The sequence below is a fragment of the Danio rerio genome, chromosome 25, assembly GCF_052040795.2.
Source record: "Danio rerio strain M-AB ecotype USA chromosome 25, GRCz13ab, whole genome shotgun sequence".
Lineage (NCBI taxonomy): Eukaryota > Metazoa > Chordata > Actinopteri > Cypriniformes > Danionidae > Danio > Danio rerio.
The window spans coordinates 33,403,331-33,418,502 of NC_141045.1; the positions used below are offsets into that span (position 1 = coordinate 33,403,331).

Genomic DNA, 15,172 nt, shown 5'->3' on the forward strand with positions numbered 1-15,172 from the left:
ATCATTTTGCAGTAACATTTGGAGCTCCTAGAGGCATAAAATTGTCCTTAACATCAAACTGAATGACAGCGCGGTGACTCAATGGTTAGCATTGTCGCCTCACAGCAAGAAGGTTGCTGGTTCAAGTCCCGAATGGGCCAGTTGGCATTTGGGTGCTTCGGTTTCCCTACAGACAAAGACATGCAGTTTAGGTCAATTGGATGGACTAAATTGACCGTAGTGTATGAATGAGTGTGTATGGATGTTTTCCAGTACTGGGTTGCAGCTGGAAGGACATTCGCTGTGTAAAACGCATGCTGGAATAGTTGGTGGTTCATTCCACTGTGGCGATCCCTGATAAATAAGGGATAAGCCGAAGGAAAACGAATGAATCAAACTGAACTGAGAGAGATAAAGCATTTCAATTATTTTGACTTAAATACGTAATACTGAAGTAAAAATACTTAAAACTATTAAAAATTATTTAAAATCTTGGTCTGTGTAATGGTGAATTGTGTGTGCACATATGCATCTGAGTGCATGCCGCACGTCTTAGTCTTTAGGTCGCCGTGTCTAATGGAGAATGAATAGCGCTAAATTGAAATCAGAAGGCGCTCGGGGTGCGTTTGGGTGGCTCTGTCCGTCTTCAGCACTTAGGCTCACTGTAAAGTGAACAGATATTTAACCAACCAAAATCACTGAAGCCTGAACAGCCTGATTCGCACAACCACAAATGCATTCTCTCACTTTGCATCGTTAAACAAACGTCAAACCCCATCCTGGCCGACATGCGCAGGACGGAAGCGTTTGAAACAGTCGCCGTCAAATTGGCACACTTTTCTGTGGCTCTTGTTTGAAATAGGCTAGAAATCTGGAAAGTGACGCAGGATCAGTGAGCAGTGGACATCTGGGAGGTGCTGAGAGGTTGACTGAAAGGTTACTCGGTGTGTGGCGTGCTGGGATGAGCCACAGGAGAGCGGGAAGGTGACAGGATTGTTTAAAGAGTTCAGCGAGGGCAGCGCTGATGGAAGGTGCTGTGTAATAGACAAAAGGAAGCTTGAGTGACGAGCTTGCTGGATCAAGTGTGCATGTTGATACTGTGGCTGAGTGACATGGTGTGTTGGGGGAGGGGAACTGGTGGCTCGGAATCAGTCAATTGTGGGTCGTGTGAGAAAGCGAGGAGAAAACAGGATCGCGATGCCCCCATCTGTTTGCCACATGCAAACCCCTGCAGCAGCCTATAAATCTCAGATGCGCTCAACAATGCAAGGTCACATTCCGCCGGTCTGAACGTGCGAGGATTCCTCACCGCAAATGGGTTTTATACGTTTGTACTCCCAGCGCTGCGTAATTGCAGATTAAATCTCTCGACTAAAGTTGTCCGGTTTGATTTGTTTTAGAAGAGATATCAATGTCTTCAGCTGTGCTTATCTTTGCTAATGCAGCAAAGTATGCAATACGATTGGATTCTCATTGTATTCCCCCAAAATTGTGCTTAATTTATTTTCCGATTTAATATTTTTCTCTTTTTTTTTCATTTTTTAGATTCTGATTTTTCTGTTTAAAAATGTTTTATTGGTCCTTGGATGTGGATTGAGTGAAGGTACATGTGTATTTATGTATGTATATGGTTTGTTATTATAATTTTTTTCTCTGTATTTGTATTTATATATATTAATATTATATTGTTTATTTTATTTATTTATTTACTTATTCATTTGCAGATGTTGGTTGTTTTATTTTGGGATTGTTTTGTGGGTTGTTATAAAATGTTAAATGCTATTTGCAAGAATAAAAATTCCATGAAAAAATATTTTATTGGTTAATTTAAGTTCTAGTAGTAAAAATCCATTCATTATCCATTTTAAATCATGAAAATTGTAGCGTTTAACAGTAATTTAGTGTAAGTAAATATAATATTAAAAGTATAAATGCATTGGTATCATTTTTTAACTGCTTTAAAACTAATAGAAAACTGTTTTAGTAGTGCTACTTGTAGCGTCTCCTAGTTTCACATGTGTTTTTGACTTCAGGTGCTCATCGCAGATGGCCTTTCACTTGCAGATTAAGTGTTGACAGAACTTGTAGAACAATTCCTGCACCAATTTAAAGAAATGTTAGTCTATTACTCTGCTCTTAATTTAGCATTTAGAGACTTTACCGTCTTAGATGGTCTCTTTTACTGTCAGTCAGACTGGTTGTTTGTTTAACTGTTATAATCTCTACCGATTCGGTCCAGTCAGCATGCAAACAGTTTCATTTTACACTGTAGTGCTGATAACGGAACTCTTTGGAATGTAATGCAAATGTGTCGCCTTGTTGCTGCCTTGTAAGCGTAATGTAAACAGCAGTTTTGATGACGATGATGATATTAATATATTTGTGTCTGGGACTCCTTTTTTATATTTACTTAGTTGATTGGCAGAAAATGCATTTAAAAAAAAAGCTTGCTCCTATCTCGCCAGCTATGAAGAAACTGTTAGCCAGAGTGGCAACGTCATACACAAGGTGAATCCCAAATCGCATACTTACGTACTTTTCTACGCCATTCTGTAGTATAGTGTAAGTAGTGCACTGACACATTTTCTTATATTTTGAAAAGAATAAGTGCACTTTAAATACCCAGATGATGCACTTATTCAACCGTTAAAGTGTGAAATGTTGGACACTTCACGCAAGGGCTGGTGCTTTTGGGCACTGATGTTGGATTACCCTAATTATTTTGAATTGTGAAAGCAAAACTCTCCTACAAGAGTGATTATGGTAAATGCGGCTATACATGGCAGGTATTATTTTGTAGTTTTGGTCAATTATTTCACTAACTTGGCTACTAATTTGCCAATTATTTCTCTAATTTTGGCATTTATACTCAACCAGTTCAGGTTGTCTAACCTTACCTACAGTTACAGACTGAAAACAGCTTGTAATTGTGATTTTTCACGCTCACATGGAAACACACTGGAACCTGACTGTTTTTAGAACAATTTTGGTGAGCCTGTGCAAATTGTAGCCTCAGTATCCTGTTCGTAGCTGACAGAAGTGGCACCCAGTGTCTGCTGCTGTAGCCCATCCGCATCAAGGTTGGACGTGTTGTGTGTTCAGAGATGCTCTTCTGCATACCCCGGTTGTAACTACTTATTTGAGTTACGCCCACAGATCTGCTACTCACAGGATATTTTCTCTTTTTGGACCATTCTCTGTAAACCCTAGAGATGGTTGTGCGTGAAAAATCCCAGTAGATCAGCAGTTTCTGAAATTCTCAGCCTAGGCCGTCTGGCACCAACAACCATGCCACGTTCAAAGTCACCTTTCTTCCCCATTCTCATGATCGTCTTGACCATGTCTACATGCCTAAATGCATTGAGTTGCTGCCATGTGATGGGCTGATTAGAAATTTCTATCTATCTATATATCTATCCATCTATGCATCTATCTATCTATCTATCTATCTATCTATCTATCTATCTATCTATCTATCTATCTATCTATCTATCTATCTATCTATCTATCTATCTATCTATCTATCTATCTATCTATCTATCTATCTATCTATCCATCCATCTATGCATCTGTCTATCTATCTATCTATCTATCTATATATCTATCTATCTATCTGTCTATCTGTCTGTCTGTCTATCTGTCTATCTGTCTATCCGTCTGTCTGTCTGTCTGTCTGTCTGTCTGTCTATCTGTCTGTCTGTCTGTTTGTCTGTCTGTCTGTCTATCTATCTTTCTATCTATCTATCTATCTATCTATCATTGTGTCTGTCTGTCCGTCCGTCACTTCTTCATTTTTTACAATATAGGACTATTCAGCTGATTCATTTGAAGCATTATTGATTTTATATTAGGTTTATTCTTCTTAGGTATGTCTTCTTCTTCTTCTTCTTCTTCTTCTTCTTCTTCTTCTTATGTGGCTTCTTGAAAGCTCCAGTATCTGTTTTCATTGAACAATGAAATACTATTTGTATAAGTGTAAAATCCAAAAGAATCTAAACCCATTGGGGTTCAAATGAGATGTCTTTTTTATTCTATAATTGATCTGTTTTGGAGGTGTGTGTGATCCCAGCACCCCTGCCCGTCTGTCACACTGTACACAGCTGAAGCGGCCCTGGGGTCAAAGAGGTCGTCACCTCTTCCTCCAGCGAGAGTGTGCGGATGATTTGGGTTTTCCTGTAGCGTCAGTCCTCCCGCCAGCACTTCTGTTTTGACAATGCAGTAATAATGCCAGCTGTTTTGTTTCTCTCTCGATCTCGCTCTCGGTGATCGGGAGCCTCTGTTGACAGCTCAGATGTTCTCCGCGCTGCCACATGTTTACACACATATCCAGCCATAATGACAGCGTGCCAGCAGATTCCTGCGAGCATGTGTGCGCACATGTGGATCCGCATCCAACGTCTGCTGCCGTTCAGGCCACAAATCACGCCTGAGCTTTGTTCTACAGTGCCTTTCCATTACTGGTGTGTTGTAGATTGGTATCAGTGAAAACCCATCCATGAATACTTTCAGCTGATACCTGTATCTCTAGACAGATCTGTGTGCTTGACTATAGTCGGTTATGTGAAATAGACACCCTGGCCATGTTCCACATCCTGCTACTAAACTATCACCTTTTTCTTTCTGAGGTAGCAATGATTTACCCTAGAGAAATACCAACGCTTGCAAGATAGTAAAATTAATATTATTTATTTAGCTAGTTTCTGGATTATAAATTAGAAGTACATAGTTTATGATGCAGAGAAAATAATTAGTACATTTACAGTGTATATATGTGAGCGCAAAACCAGGCTTAAGATATAGCTGTGGGAGTAGTCACAAGTATGCTGTATGAGTTAAGACGATACATTTTTTATATTTTTATTGCCTATGCAGATATTTTGTCAATTTGCCTATGTAATTATATCACAATGTCATTTTTGAGTAGTAATATACATAGTACACCCATAATGATATATGTAGTAATATACAACAACTTAATTTGGACAACTTTAAAGGCAGAGTTCACAATATTTAGAGTTTTTTTGAACCCTTGAATTTCAGATTTTCATATAGTTGATTCTCAGCTTTATTTTAAGGTACATTTCTTGCAATTGAACTATTAACTGTGACTGCTGCATTAATAAACTCCAAATTTGTTGCTTATCAATAGTTATTAAAGGGTCACGAAACACCAAAACACATTTTTTGAGCTGTGACAGTCATATATGTGTCCCACACTGCTATAAAAACAATTAGGACACATATATTTCACAGAAAAAGTGAAAATTGGTTGTTTTTGCGTTACTTCAAGCAAATTCGTTCTTCCAGTTTGAAAAGAAATCTTGAAGCTGCCTCACGCCGATTAGATCCTTGTGTAAATTTCAATATGTCGACTGGCTGTCTATACCGGCGGGTACTACGTGATGTTTTCATCTTTGAGTTTTCATTATTAATTCAAGAGCTATACTTGGTTTGATCCAATCAGTGAGCTCTATTGTAAACTTCATTATTATGCATGAAAGCTTCGAAGACTGTTTATGTTTGTGTGTGTGTGTGTGTGTGTGTGTGTGTGTGTGTGTGTGTGTGTGTGTGTGTGTGTGTGTGTGCGTGTGTGCGCGCGTGTGTGTGTGTGTGTGTGTGTGTACACACACACACACACACACACACACACACACACACACACACACACACACACACACACACACACACACACACACACATAAATATATAAACACACACACACACACATATATATATATATATATATATATATATATATATATATATATATATATATATATATATATATATATATATATATATATATATATGTGTATATATATACTATTCTCTTATAATAAAACTACACTCTGACAGCATTTCCTCACATCCTATATCTTGTTTGTCACAGGGGGCATGCATAAAATGTTCTTGAATGAAAGTGAAAATGGCAAACTGCAGTTAAAGTTGAAAAATTTATAATTTGGCAAATAATACAAATACTGATGTCCACTTAAACATTGCCAGTGTCTTTGTCCTCTGCTTCTGTGTTGAACTGAAACTCCCCTTTACATGCAAACTCTTCCTTCTTTCTCCACTCAACACTCCCACCTAAACAAAGCTGGACTCACCCACTTTCCTGACTTTTTTTTTCAAACTAGAGCTGTGAGAACACCCAGTTGAGATGGGGGTAGTAGTTGGATTTAACATTAGGATGTTTAGCAAAACTGTTATAGAAATACTTCTCTTTTTTTGCATCTGGCACACATACAAGTCATGGGATCATTCTTTAAACAAATAGCTATGCATTTATTTGTAGAAACCGGCTCTTAAGCATGATACTGCAGGTGCAGCAAGATGTACGAGTACATTAACTATAAAACAAAAAAATAGAAAAAGTACGATCTGTTCATCCGGAAATTCTGAATCCACAGTTCTTCTGTGAAATTGCATACTATAACCTCAAATAAACACCTCATATGTGGCCACTACCAAGTATACGGTCAGAAGGCTTTCCTTGCCATTACAGCTGGGAAGACACACCTAATTGTACGCCTCCTTTGATTAAATATATGGCTGAGATACACTGAAACCTACCAACATCTGCTGCGGGGATTTTATGGAAGGAAAAAAAGTACCTTTTTTAACAATCAGACTTTTGACACAAAGAACGCTTGGCATCATCATTCCAAAGTGTTGCACTTTTATTTTTATTGACTTTGATTTACAGTAATAGTTTTGACTTTGATTCCTGCTGAGATTAAGCAACGATTATGCAGTTTAAACCAGGATTATATGAAGCACAATGTGAGTGTTCATACCTGCCAAACAGATCTGATTCAGTCCATGTCTAATGGATATGAAGAGGGAAAAAAGCTGTACTGTAGCTTTTGTTGTTTGCAAAATTGTACTTCATATTAATTAGTCGTTTGTACACAATTCTATGAGTTTTAATTACAAGTTGAGTAATAACATTATCTCAGTAGTTAAAGAATGAAAACTTGTAATTACAAAAGGTACATTTCTCTGTAATTTATTTTCAAGTTACAATTTTTAGTTTATTACCAAGTTAAAATGTTTTAAACTAATTACCAAGTTAAAAAGATCTGTTTATTCTTGGTGATTATTCAGAAATATCTGTTTGCATGTGATTAATTATTCTACACTCTCAGAAATAAAGTTGCGAGAGCTGGTCTTTCTAAAAGATGCTTTGTATTTTTGGGTACTAATATATACACTATAGGTATTTGTACTTTTAATGCCTCATTTCCACTGGTATGGTTCAGTGCACTACAATACAACATGAGACAATACAGTAGAGGTCACCTTCATCAATCTTCCAATAGTACCCAATAGTGGGTACAAACCCCTCAGAATCCCCACACAATTAGACTGATGTAACTTCTTAAACAACAATAGAGGACATACATCAGGTTCTGTTTGTCACAAGAAGACTACCATGAGCTTGGGTTGACCTTGGGTTGAACATTTTATTATTAGTTTTTATATTTTGGCTGTGTATTTAAAAATTATTATTATTTTGTTGTTCCCTTGTCTTGTTGCTTGTCCAAGTGACAATTCTCTGTAAACCAAAGGCATTCAGCAGTGAGTCTAGCTCTCTACCCATTTGGTACCATACTGTTTTGCTTAGTAAAAGGGTACCAAAAAAGAATGGTTCACTATACTAGAAACAAATGTTAATGTTTATTTCTATAGCACTTTTACAATGTAGATGTGTCAAAGCAGCATAACATAGAAGTTCTAGTAAACTGAAACTAGTTTAATTTTCACTGCTGAAAGTCCAGACCCTGAATTGATATGCAGCTCTACAAATCACAAACTAAACAAACCAGAGGCGACAATGGCAAGGAACAAACTTCACCAATTGACGAAAGTGAAAGGGAAAAATAAGCCTTGAGAGAAACCAGGCTTAGTTGGGCATGACCTTTACTCCTCTGGCCAAAGTTCTTGCGCAGAGCTGCAGTCTAGGTGACGGAGGCTGGAGAACACTGGATGTCCATCGTGGAGAACTGCAGGTCACCAATGGGTGATCAAGCTGGCCCATGGGATCAATGCAAAGACTCGTCTGTCACTGTGGTCTTTCAGAAATCAATCTCATGCCTTCCACTCCTACATAACCGCCACAGCATCATCTCAAGATAGGGCCTAGTCCAGGATTATGGATGCCTTAGTGTAACGGAGGCCAGCTAGGTAAACCTCACTCCTCTTACCTCTAAAGGTGCTCTAGCGACAAACACTAGAGGCCATGGTCTTTAGCCTCCTTGGTAGAGCAACCAACTCCCATGCGGAAGGTCGCCAGTTCGATACCAGCTCTGAGTGGGTTGGGACCATCAGGGTTACATTGGTGCTTTGACGTGGATTCAGATCTTGGATCGCATCAATGGTGCTGCGTAATCTATAGGGGCCCCAGGGATGAGTATCCAAAGGTGGAAATAAAGGAGGTAAATATGTACTGTACTGAACTATACCACTTAGTGCAAGGGTGTCCACACTCAGTCCTAGAGGGCCAGTGTCCTGGAGAGTTTAGCTCCAACCCTAATCAAACACACCTGAACCAGCTGATCAAGCTCTTACTAGGTATACTAGAAACTTCCAGGCAGGTGTGTTGAAGCAAGTTGGAGCTAAAGTCAGTAGGACACCGGCCCTCCAGGACCGAGTTTGGACACCCCTGACTTAGTGGAAAGGCATCATAAGGAACAAATGTATACCTTTGACTATTGATAGACCATTGGCACCTCTATAAGCTTTATTTTTTGAGACTGTCAGCTTTTTTGTGGAGGACTCTCAAAAGCATGACTTATTTTGTACTTAAAAGCATGTGCTTATTTTGGAGTGGTTTAGTAAAGGGTTGTGTGTGTTCTTTAAAGTGATTACGTGGCATTTACAGTTTACAGTAGGTGATTTTGCTTGTAAACGTCTGAAGTACAAAGATGGAAGAGTTCAATATTTTTTACTGTATCTTTGTGAGGTCCTGCGGCAATTGTGAAACTGTCACTGAGATATTTGCTTCTTTCAAAACCTTAATACCCAAAGAGAACTGACAATGAGCAATTTTTATTGAGGACTGGAGTGAAATGAAGTATTAAACAATGTTGTGTTCACAGTAACTGAGCTGAAAGTCAGTGGCACAACTAATCACGTTCTCCAACTCGAAATATTTTCAAACGATTCTGATCGCTTATGAACGTTTAAGTCAGAAAGCAAATTGTTGTTTTGGCAGACTGAGAGGCTGAGATGAATAGATAGTTGAACAAGTCTGCGGGCCATCTGTAAAGTATTATCTACAGAATGACAGGACTCCACAAATTTGGCGTGAACAGATGCTTTATTGTGTGCAGAAGATATATGCCTAAATGTCACATCTTCTAGGTCACATCTAATGTACAGTACGAGTCTGCATGAATGTTATAATCGCTTCTGAATTTGAAGATGTTTTGAGAAGTCTAATGCTTAATATGTCTCTCCAACGGACCAAAAAATGGGAACATCTCTCCATGCAATTTTGTGGGATGCGCATCTGAAAAATTACAGCTTTACCACCAAAGAGAGACAGACTGGAGAAAAAAAAAAACTGAAGCCTCAAATTTTGTTAGATGGTAAGTTAGATATCCTGTCTTTAAGATGTGGAGCCGTATATTCCAGACTTTGGTTTGATTTCATGGAAATGTAGATCAATTGAAATCATTTTGGTATAAAGGAGGAAGAAAAGTATATAATAACATGGTTGCCAGTGCTGATTCACCTCTAATTTCATGTTCCCGTTTAAAAGACAAAGTTCTGCTGGTCACAGTTAGAGTTGCGGGTGAGAGATTTAATCCAATGAGGAGACCCGAACCTGACGTCACTGCCCGGCTATGGGGTCTGTAAGCGGAGGACGGATCCAGAACAAATATGCTACATGTTGACGGAGCACCAGTGAAAATATGAAAGGCAATAGGAAAATTCTTGTTAGATTGGTTTATCATGAGCAGATGGATGGACAGCTTGGGTCTGGCCTGAAACCATGCTGACGGGGCTGAAGAAAAGATGCAGATCTTGCCTGCAGACGTTTCACCACTTGAGGAAAAAGGCATTTTGAGGGTTATTTATGGTGGAACACGGAGTTATTTTGATTGACCCTCACAGGTACAAAGCGAACCTTCGCCACAGTTAATTCTGCCATTATTTACTTATTCTCCTGCTGTTTCAAAGTCGCTTGCTGCGATTCTAACCCAAAAGACAGCTCTTAAAATGACTGTGCCATAGCTAATACCATTTTCAAATACAATCTTTTTTTTCCCTGTGCAGTATATTATATCGGTTTTCATTTGACAGTCAATCCGAGAAAGCATAGCTTGCTGCAGTTAGGATGGGTCATGTCAGGCTAAGTAGTGGATTCAATTATTACTTTAATTTAGCCAATTGATTTTCAACACTGCTCGCATACATGCTTTCATTTCAGGCCAATGAAAGAGAAACAACAATAAACAGATCTTTCTGAACTCCATCTTGCTCTAAATGAAACACGCAAACAAGTTATGAACATGAGGCTAGCAAACTCGAGTTCTGATGAACGTCTCTCACCTCATGCTAGAGTACGAGTGTCAAACTCCCGTAAACTAAAAGTTTAGTTCCAATCCTAATTAAATGCTTTATTCTTGTTTGATACCTTTAGTTTAACAACTTTATTAATCCTACCAGGGGCAATTAAATTAAGGACAGTAGCATCATGATACAACAAACACAAAAAGAGACAAGTCACTTACGAACAAAAGTTAAACATATCAGCCACAGCCATATCGCCCTGCAGCTTTAGACCCAGGGGCGGACTGGCCATCTGGCAATTCTGGCAAATGCCAGAAGGGCCGGACCAATTTTTAAATGTGGACCAGTCAGTTTTTATTTAAATGTATTGTTTTTATGTGGAGGCAGCTTTTATCTCTTGCTAGATGTGATATTATGATGATAATAATAATAATAATAATAATAATAATAATAATAATAATAATAAATGTTAAGCATTTGGACCAATCGTGACGGCCGCCTGATTTCAAGATGGGCCGATCCAATCCGAGGTTACCTGGACGTTATCAAAATCTGGCAAGAATGTCATATTATTTTACCATCTGTACATCAAAATAAATAGTGAATGTGCGTGTCCATGGGTGGGGTTATGTCAGTGTGGTAATGTGGGCTGAGTTGGCATATGTGGAAATAAATCAGATATAAATCGGATATGTGACAATGTAACATGTAAACAGGCAGATCGGATTTATTGAGGCGTTAAACAATCTTCCCTCCATCAAACAGAAATTGGGGGAAAAAAAACAGGGGTGATAATAATTCAGGGGGGCTAATAATTCTGACTTCAATTGTAGATGTGTCGCTCACTCCTGCAACAAGCCAGAAGGAGAATGAAAACAAAATAAAAAAGGCCATTTTTAAAAACACAGCCGAGACATTACACCTTAATAATACATACATATAATAATGAGCCATGGTTGACCTGAGCTCAAACAAACCTTGTCGTCGTCTTGATGAACAGCCACAAAGCCAAGAACAACAAAATCTTTCTTGTCCTGTTTTTGTTTTACGATGCCGTCTAAAAGTGCAAGCGGTTTCACTTTCTCCATAGAGCTCGCCGCGGGTCTATATTTGAAATAACGAACTTCTTGAGTTGATGATAATAACGTGTGCATTATTATTGAAGTGCTTCTGACATCCGATCCTTTTAGAAATAGACAAATGCAAAACTGATACGCGAAAAAACAGAAGAAGCTGGAAAAAACAAAGGAGCAAATGATTCTTTCAGCAACGTAAAACATGAACAAACTGCTATGTTTAACTATTATCATCACCTTTTGGATTATTATGAACTCTGAATGACAGAATGACTATCTTACAAGAGGTTACATGTGCTGGTGCAGATTTAAAATACAGATAAGAGGTTTGCTTTGACTGTGGGCTTTATGTTGCATGTTTTTGAAGCCAATTAATGGCTAAATGTATGCCGTGTATAGCTTCCCACCAAAAGGGTACCATTTTGGTAGTGGAAATGCAAGCCTCATAAAGGTGACCCGTACCGACCCGTAGCGTACTGTACCACGCAGTGGAAACAGGCCAATATTAATCCTATTTTAAGCTCATTGAAAATATGTGCTTCAGCCTGCATTTTTGTAAAACTACAAAAACAAAGTAGGTTTGACAGGAGTTTCTAGGTCAAATGAATGCTAACCGGCAGTATGATGCAAAAATTCATGTATTTCCAATGAGCTTGGGCTGTAAAAATAATAGTGTGAGTGTTTAAGTAAAGCACTTATTATTTTCTGCTTTGGTCCAGATCAAATAAACCAAAAGAACTGAATAACAGGTGTGAACACACCCAAAATCTAAAAAGATCAGGAAAGTCATCTTACTTCAGTTTAAAGGGATGTTTTTGTTTCTCTGGATGCAATTTGTTAGCAATTTAACTCAAATGAGTCAGTGAATCAGTTTGCAAATAAAGTCTAAGTGATTCATTGCTTTTGCGCCGTATTTGGAGCTTGACAGTCTCAGTCTTGTTTTGTGTTCCTCTGAAGAAAGAATGTCCAATGTGGTTAGAACATGTGTATGTGTGTGCTGTCCATATTGAACTAAAGCAACGTTATGAGTGTAAAACAGTTCAAATAATGGGTTCCTCCTGTTATAACCGCACAAGAATGCATTGCACAGCGATAAGGTGAAAAACATGAGAGTGTTTAAGTGGTTTAACGTTGAAACATGATGTCATGATGCTCGCTGTCATCCCTGAATTAAGCATAATCAGAGTATTTTGAGGAGAACCATAATGGTGGTGAACAGGAAGTGTTGTGTAACCTTCAAAAAGACCAGTGTTCATCTCTTCTCCTCTTTTTCTCTCTCAGTCGCAATCTTTCTCCTCTCTTTCATCCCAAGCCAAAGAAACTCTTTGGACATGTAAGATGAAGGGGAAAAGAGAGAGGGGGGAAATAGGGATAAGGGGAGGGGGGGAAAAGGGGTGTGGGGGATAGTTTCTACAGGAATATGGCTTGTATTAATCTAGAAATATTGCTTTACCTCATCTGAACCAAATTATAGAGTTGAACTCTGTGTCCTTTAGGGACGGCCAGACAGATGCATTCAGCCCATCTGGGCAAGGAAGTGCCGGTCCGCTGAATCTGTCGCCGGAGACTGTGGAAAACCTGCAGCACTGCTTTAGGAAGCGCTAGGATTTTTTTTCCCCCTTGGAAAGAAGCAAAAGTCAAAGAAGATAAAGTTTTTTGTTGTTGTCGTGTTCATGTGGCCTCAAGCACAGTGTAACTTGTGCAGATTCCAAATGAGTTCAGAAAGTTCCTCACATGTAAATCAAATCTGCCGGTGTTCCTCCCGGAGGCGTTATTATAACCCAATCACATGAGGGCATTGATGTTATGAGCAAATTATGCAATTCCGTAAGACGTCAGTTATTTATTTTGACTTACGAAAGTGTGTGTGAGTGAATCTCTTATCTCATATACGTTCTGTACATTTTTATTAATCTAAATGGTTATTTAGATTACTTTATTATGTTTTAAGCATTAACTAACACCAGTAGTTCAAAGACTGACATTTATTTACTCATTGTTTCAAAATATATAGGTCACACTTTATTTTAACGTACAACTATTGCTATTAACAATCTTTTACCTAAGAGTTTTAGCTCTACCAATTTGCTGCTTATTAATTGTACGGTAATAATATGGTAGTTTAGGTATCGGTCTGGGAATTATTTAGAGTAAGATTGTAATTATAAGTACTATTAAACAGCCAATATCTTAGTAATAATAATAGTAGTAGTAGTTAATGGTGTGATTTGGTACTTAAACTGAATTGTTTCCATATATATGTACTGAATTGTTCACTTATTCATTTTCCTTCGACTTAATCCCTTTATCCCTTTATCAACTTATCCAGCATATGTTTCACACAGCGAATGCCCTTCCAGCTGCAACCCAGTACTGGGAAACATCCTTACACACTCATACACTAGTTTTTTTAATTTACCTGTACAGCATGTAGGGGAAACCGGAGCACCAGGAGGAAACCCACGCGAACACAGGGAGAGCATGCAAACTCCACACTGAAATGCCAACTGACCCAGCCAGGACTCAAACCAGCGACCTTTTTGCCGAGGCCACAGTGCTAACCACTGCTCCAGCGTGTCGCCCCCCTGTACTGAATTACATTTTTGTAATAAGAAAGTAACAATTTCAACGAATCAAACAGTTAATAATTTAGATTCATAATATGACTAACTCCTAGCTAATAGACATCACCATGCATCCCTGGTTGAAATGTTATGTTTAAATATGCAAATTTGGCATTTTTACATATTTATTTTCAGAACTGAGATTAATACATTGGATGAAGCCAGGTTGAAATTGAGGTTGACATATCAAATATTATTATTATACATCACTCAACAGTTTAAAACAACGGATGACAAATCTCGTGGTTCGAATCACACTATGGTTTTTAGTCATGGATCTTTTTTGTATCGGCCAAAAAGAGGAGACGACAAACATCATTTGCTTTCTATTCATTACAGAAACATATTTAAAAAAATAAATGAAATAAAGAAATAATTGTAAATAAGTTGTAAAATATTTAGTGCTGTGAAAAATGTACTGTTACTACTACTGTTGCTGATAATGTTAAATGTAGAAATCCACCGTTATAAATAGCACATCCCATATTTATTCAGTATTTTTAGTCATTTTCAATATATGATTCAGTTATTCACTCATAAAAACATCATACTTTATAATAGATTTATTAATTTTGAAGAACTATTCAGTGGCATATTGTTGATGGCTGGTGATACCACCTATTGGTTGAATGTAATTGCTGTCTATAGCTTTCATTTTTGAGATTAAATGCATATGATGGTGATTTGTAATCTTTAAACAGCAGTGGTTATAAACTGTTTCCCCAGTACTTCTGTGTTATATGACTGTTTCTAAATTAAAAACTGAATCTCTTTCTTGATTTTTGCATTTTCAGATGTGAATGCAGCGATTTAAAGGATTAATAAGCATATGCAAATCACCATCATTTATGATTTGTTGCGTGGGTGTTGAGATCCTGATCTTTTATTTATTAATCATGCAGCATACACAAGTAGTGACAGAAAACACCTTTTATAACCCACAAATTAATACCCAACACCTTCTAAAAG

At 37.9% G+C, this 15,172-nt stretch overlaps 1 protein-coding gene across 2 annotated transcripts in view; it reads left to right on the forward strand.

The window, feature by feature from the left end:
- Positions 1-14,930, forward strand: part of znf469 (zinc finger protein 469) — a 467,804-nt gene extending 452,874 nt beyond the window's left edge. The window contains exon 4 of one of the 2 annotated variants that reach the window (XM_087312491.1): positions 13,076-14,929. In XM_087312491.1, coding sequence (XP_087168617.1) covers positions 13,076-13,174 — 99 coding nt within the window. In that variant the 3' untranslated portion in view covers positions 13,175-14,929. Of the gene's footprint in view, positions 1-13,075 lie in introns of both variants that reach the window. The other variant, XM_087312492.1, reaches the window with a different exon arrangement.
- The last annotated feature ends 242 nt before the right edge of the window (positions 14,931-15,172 follow it).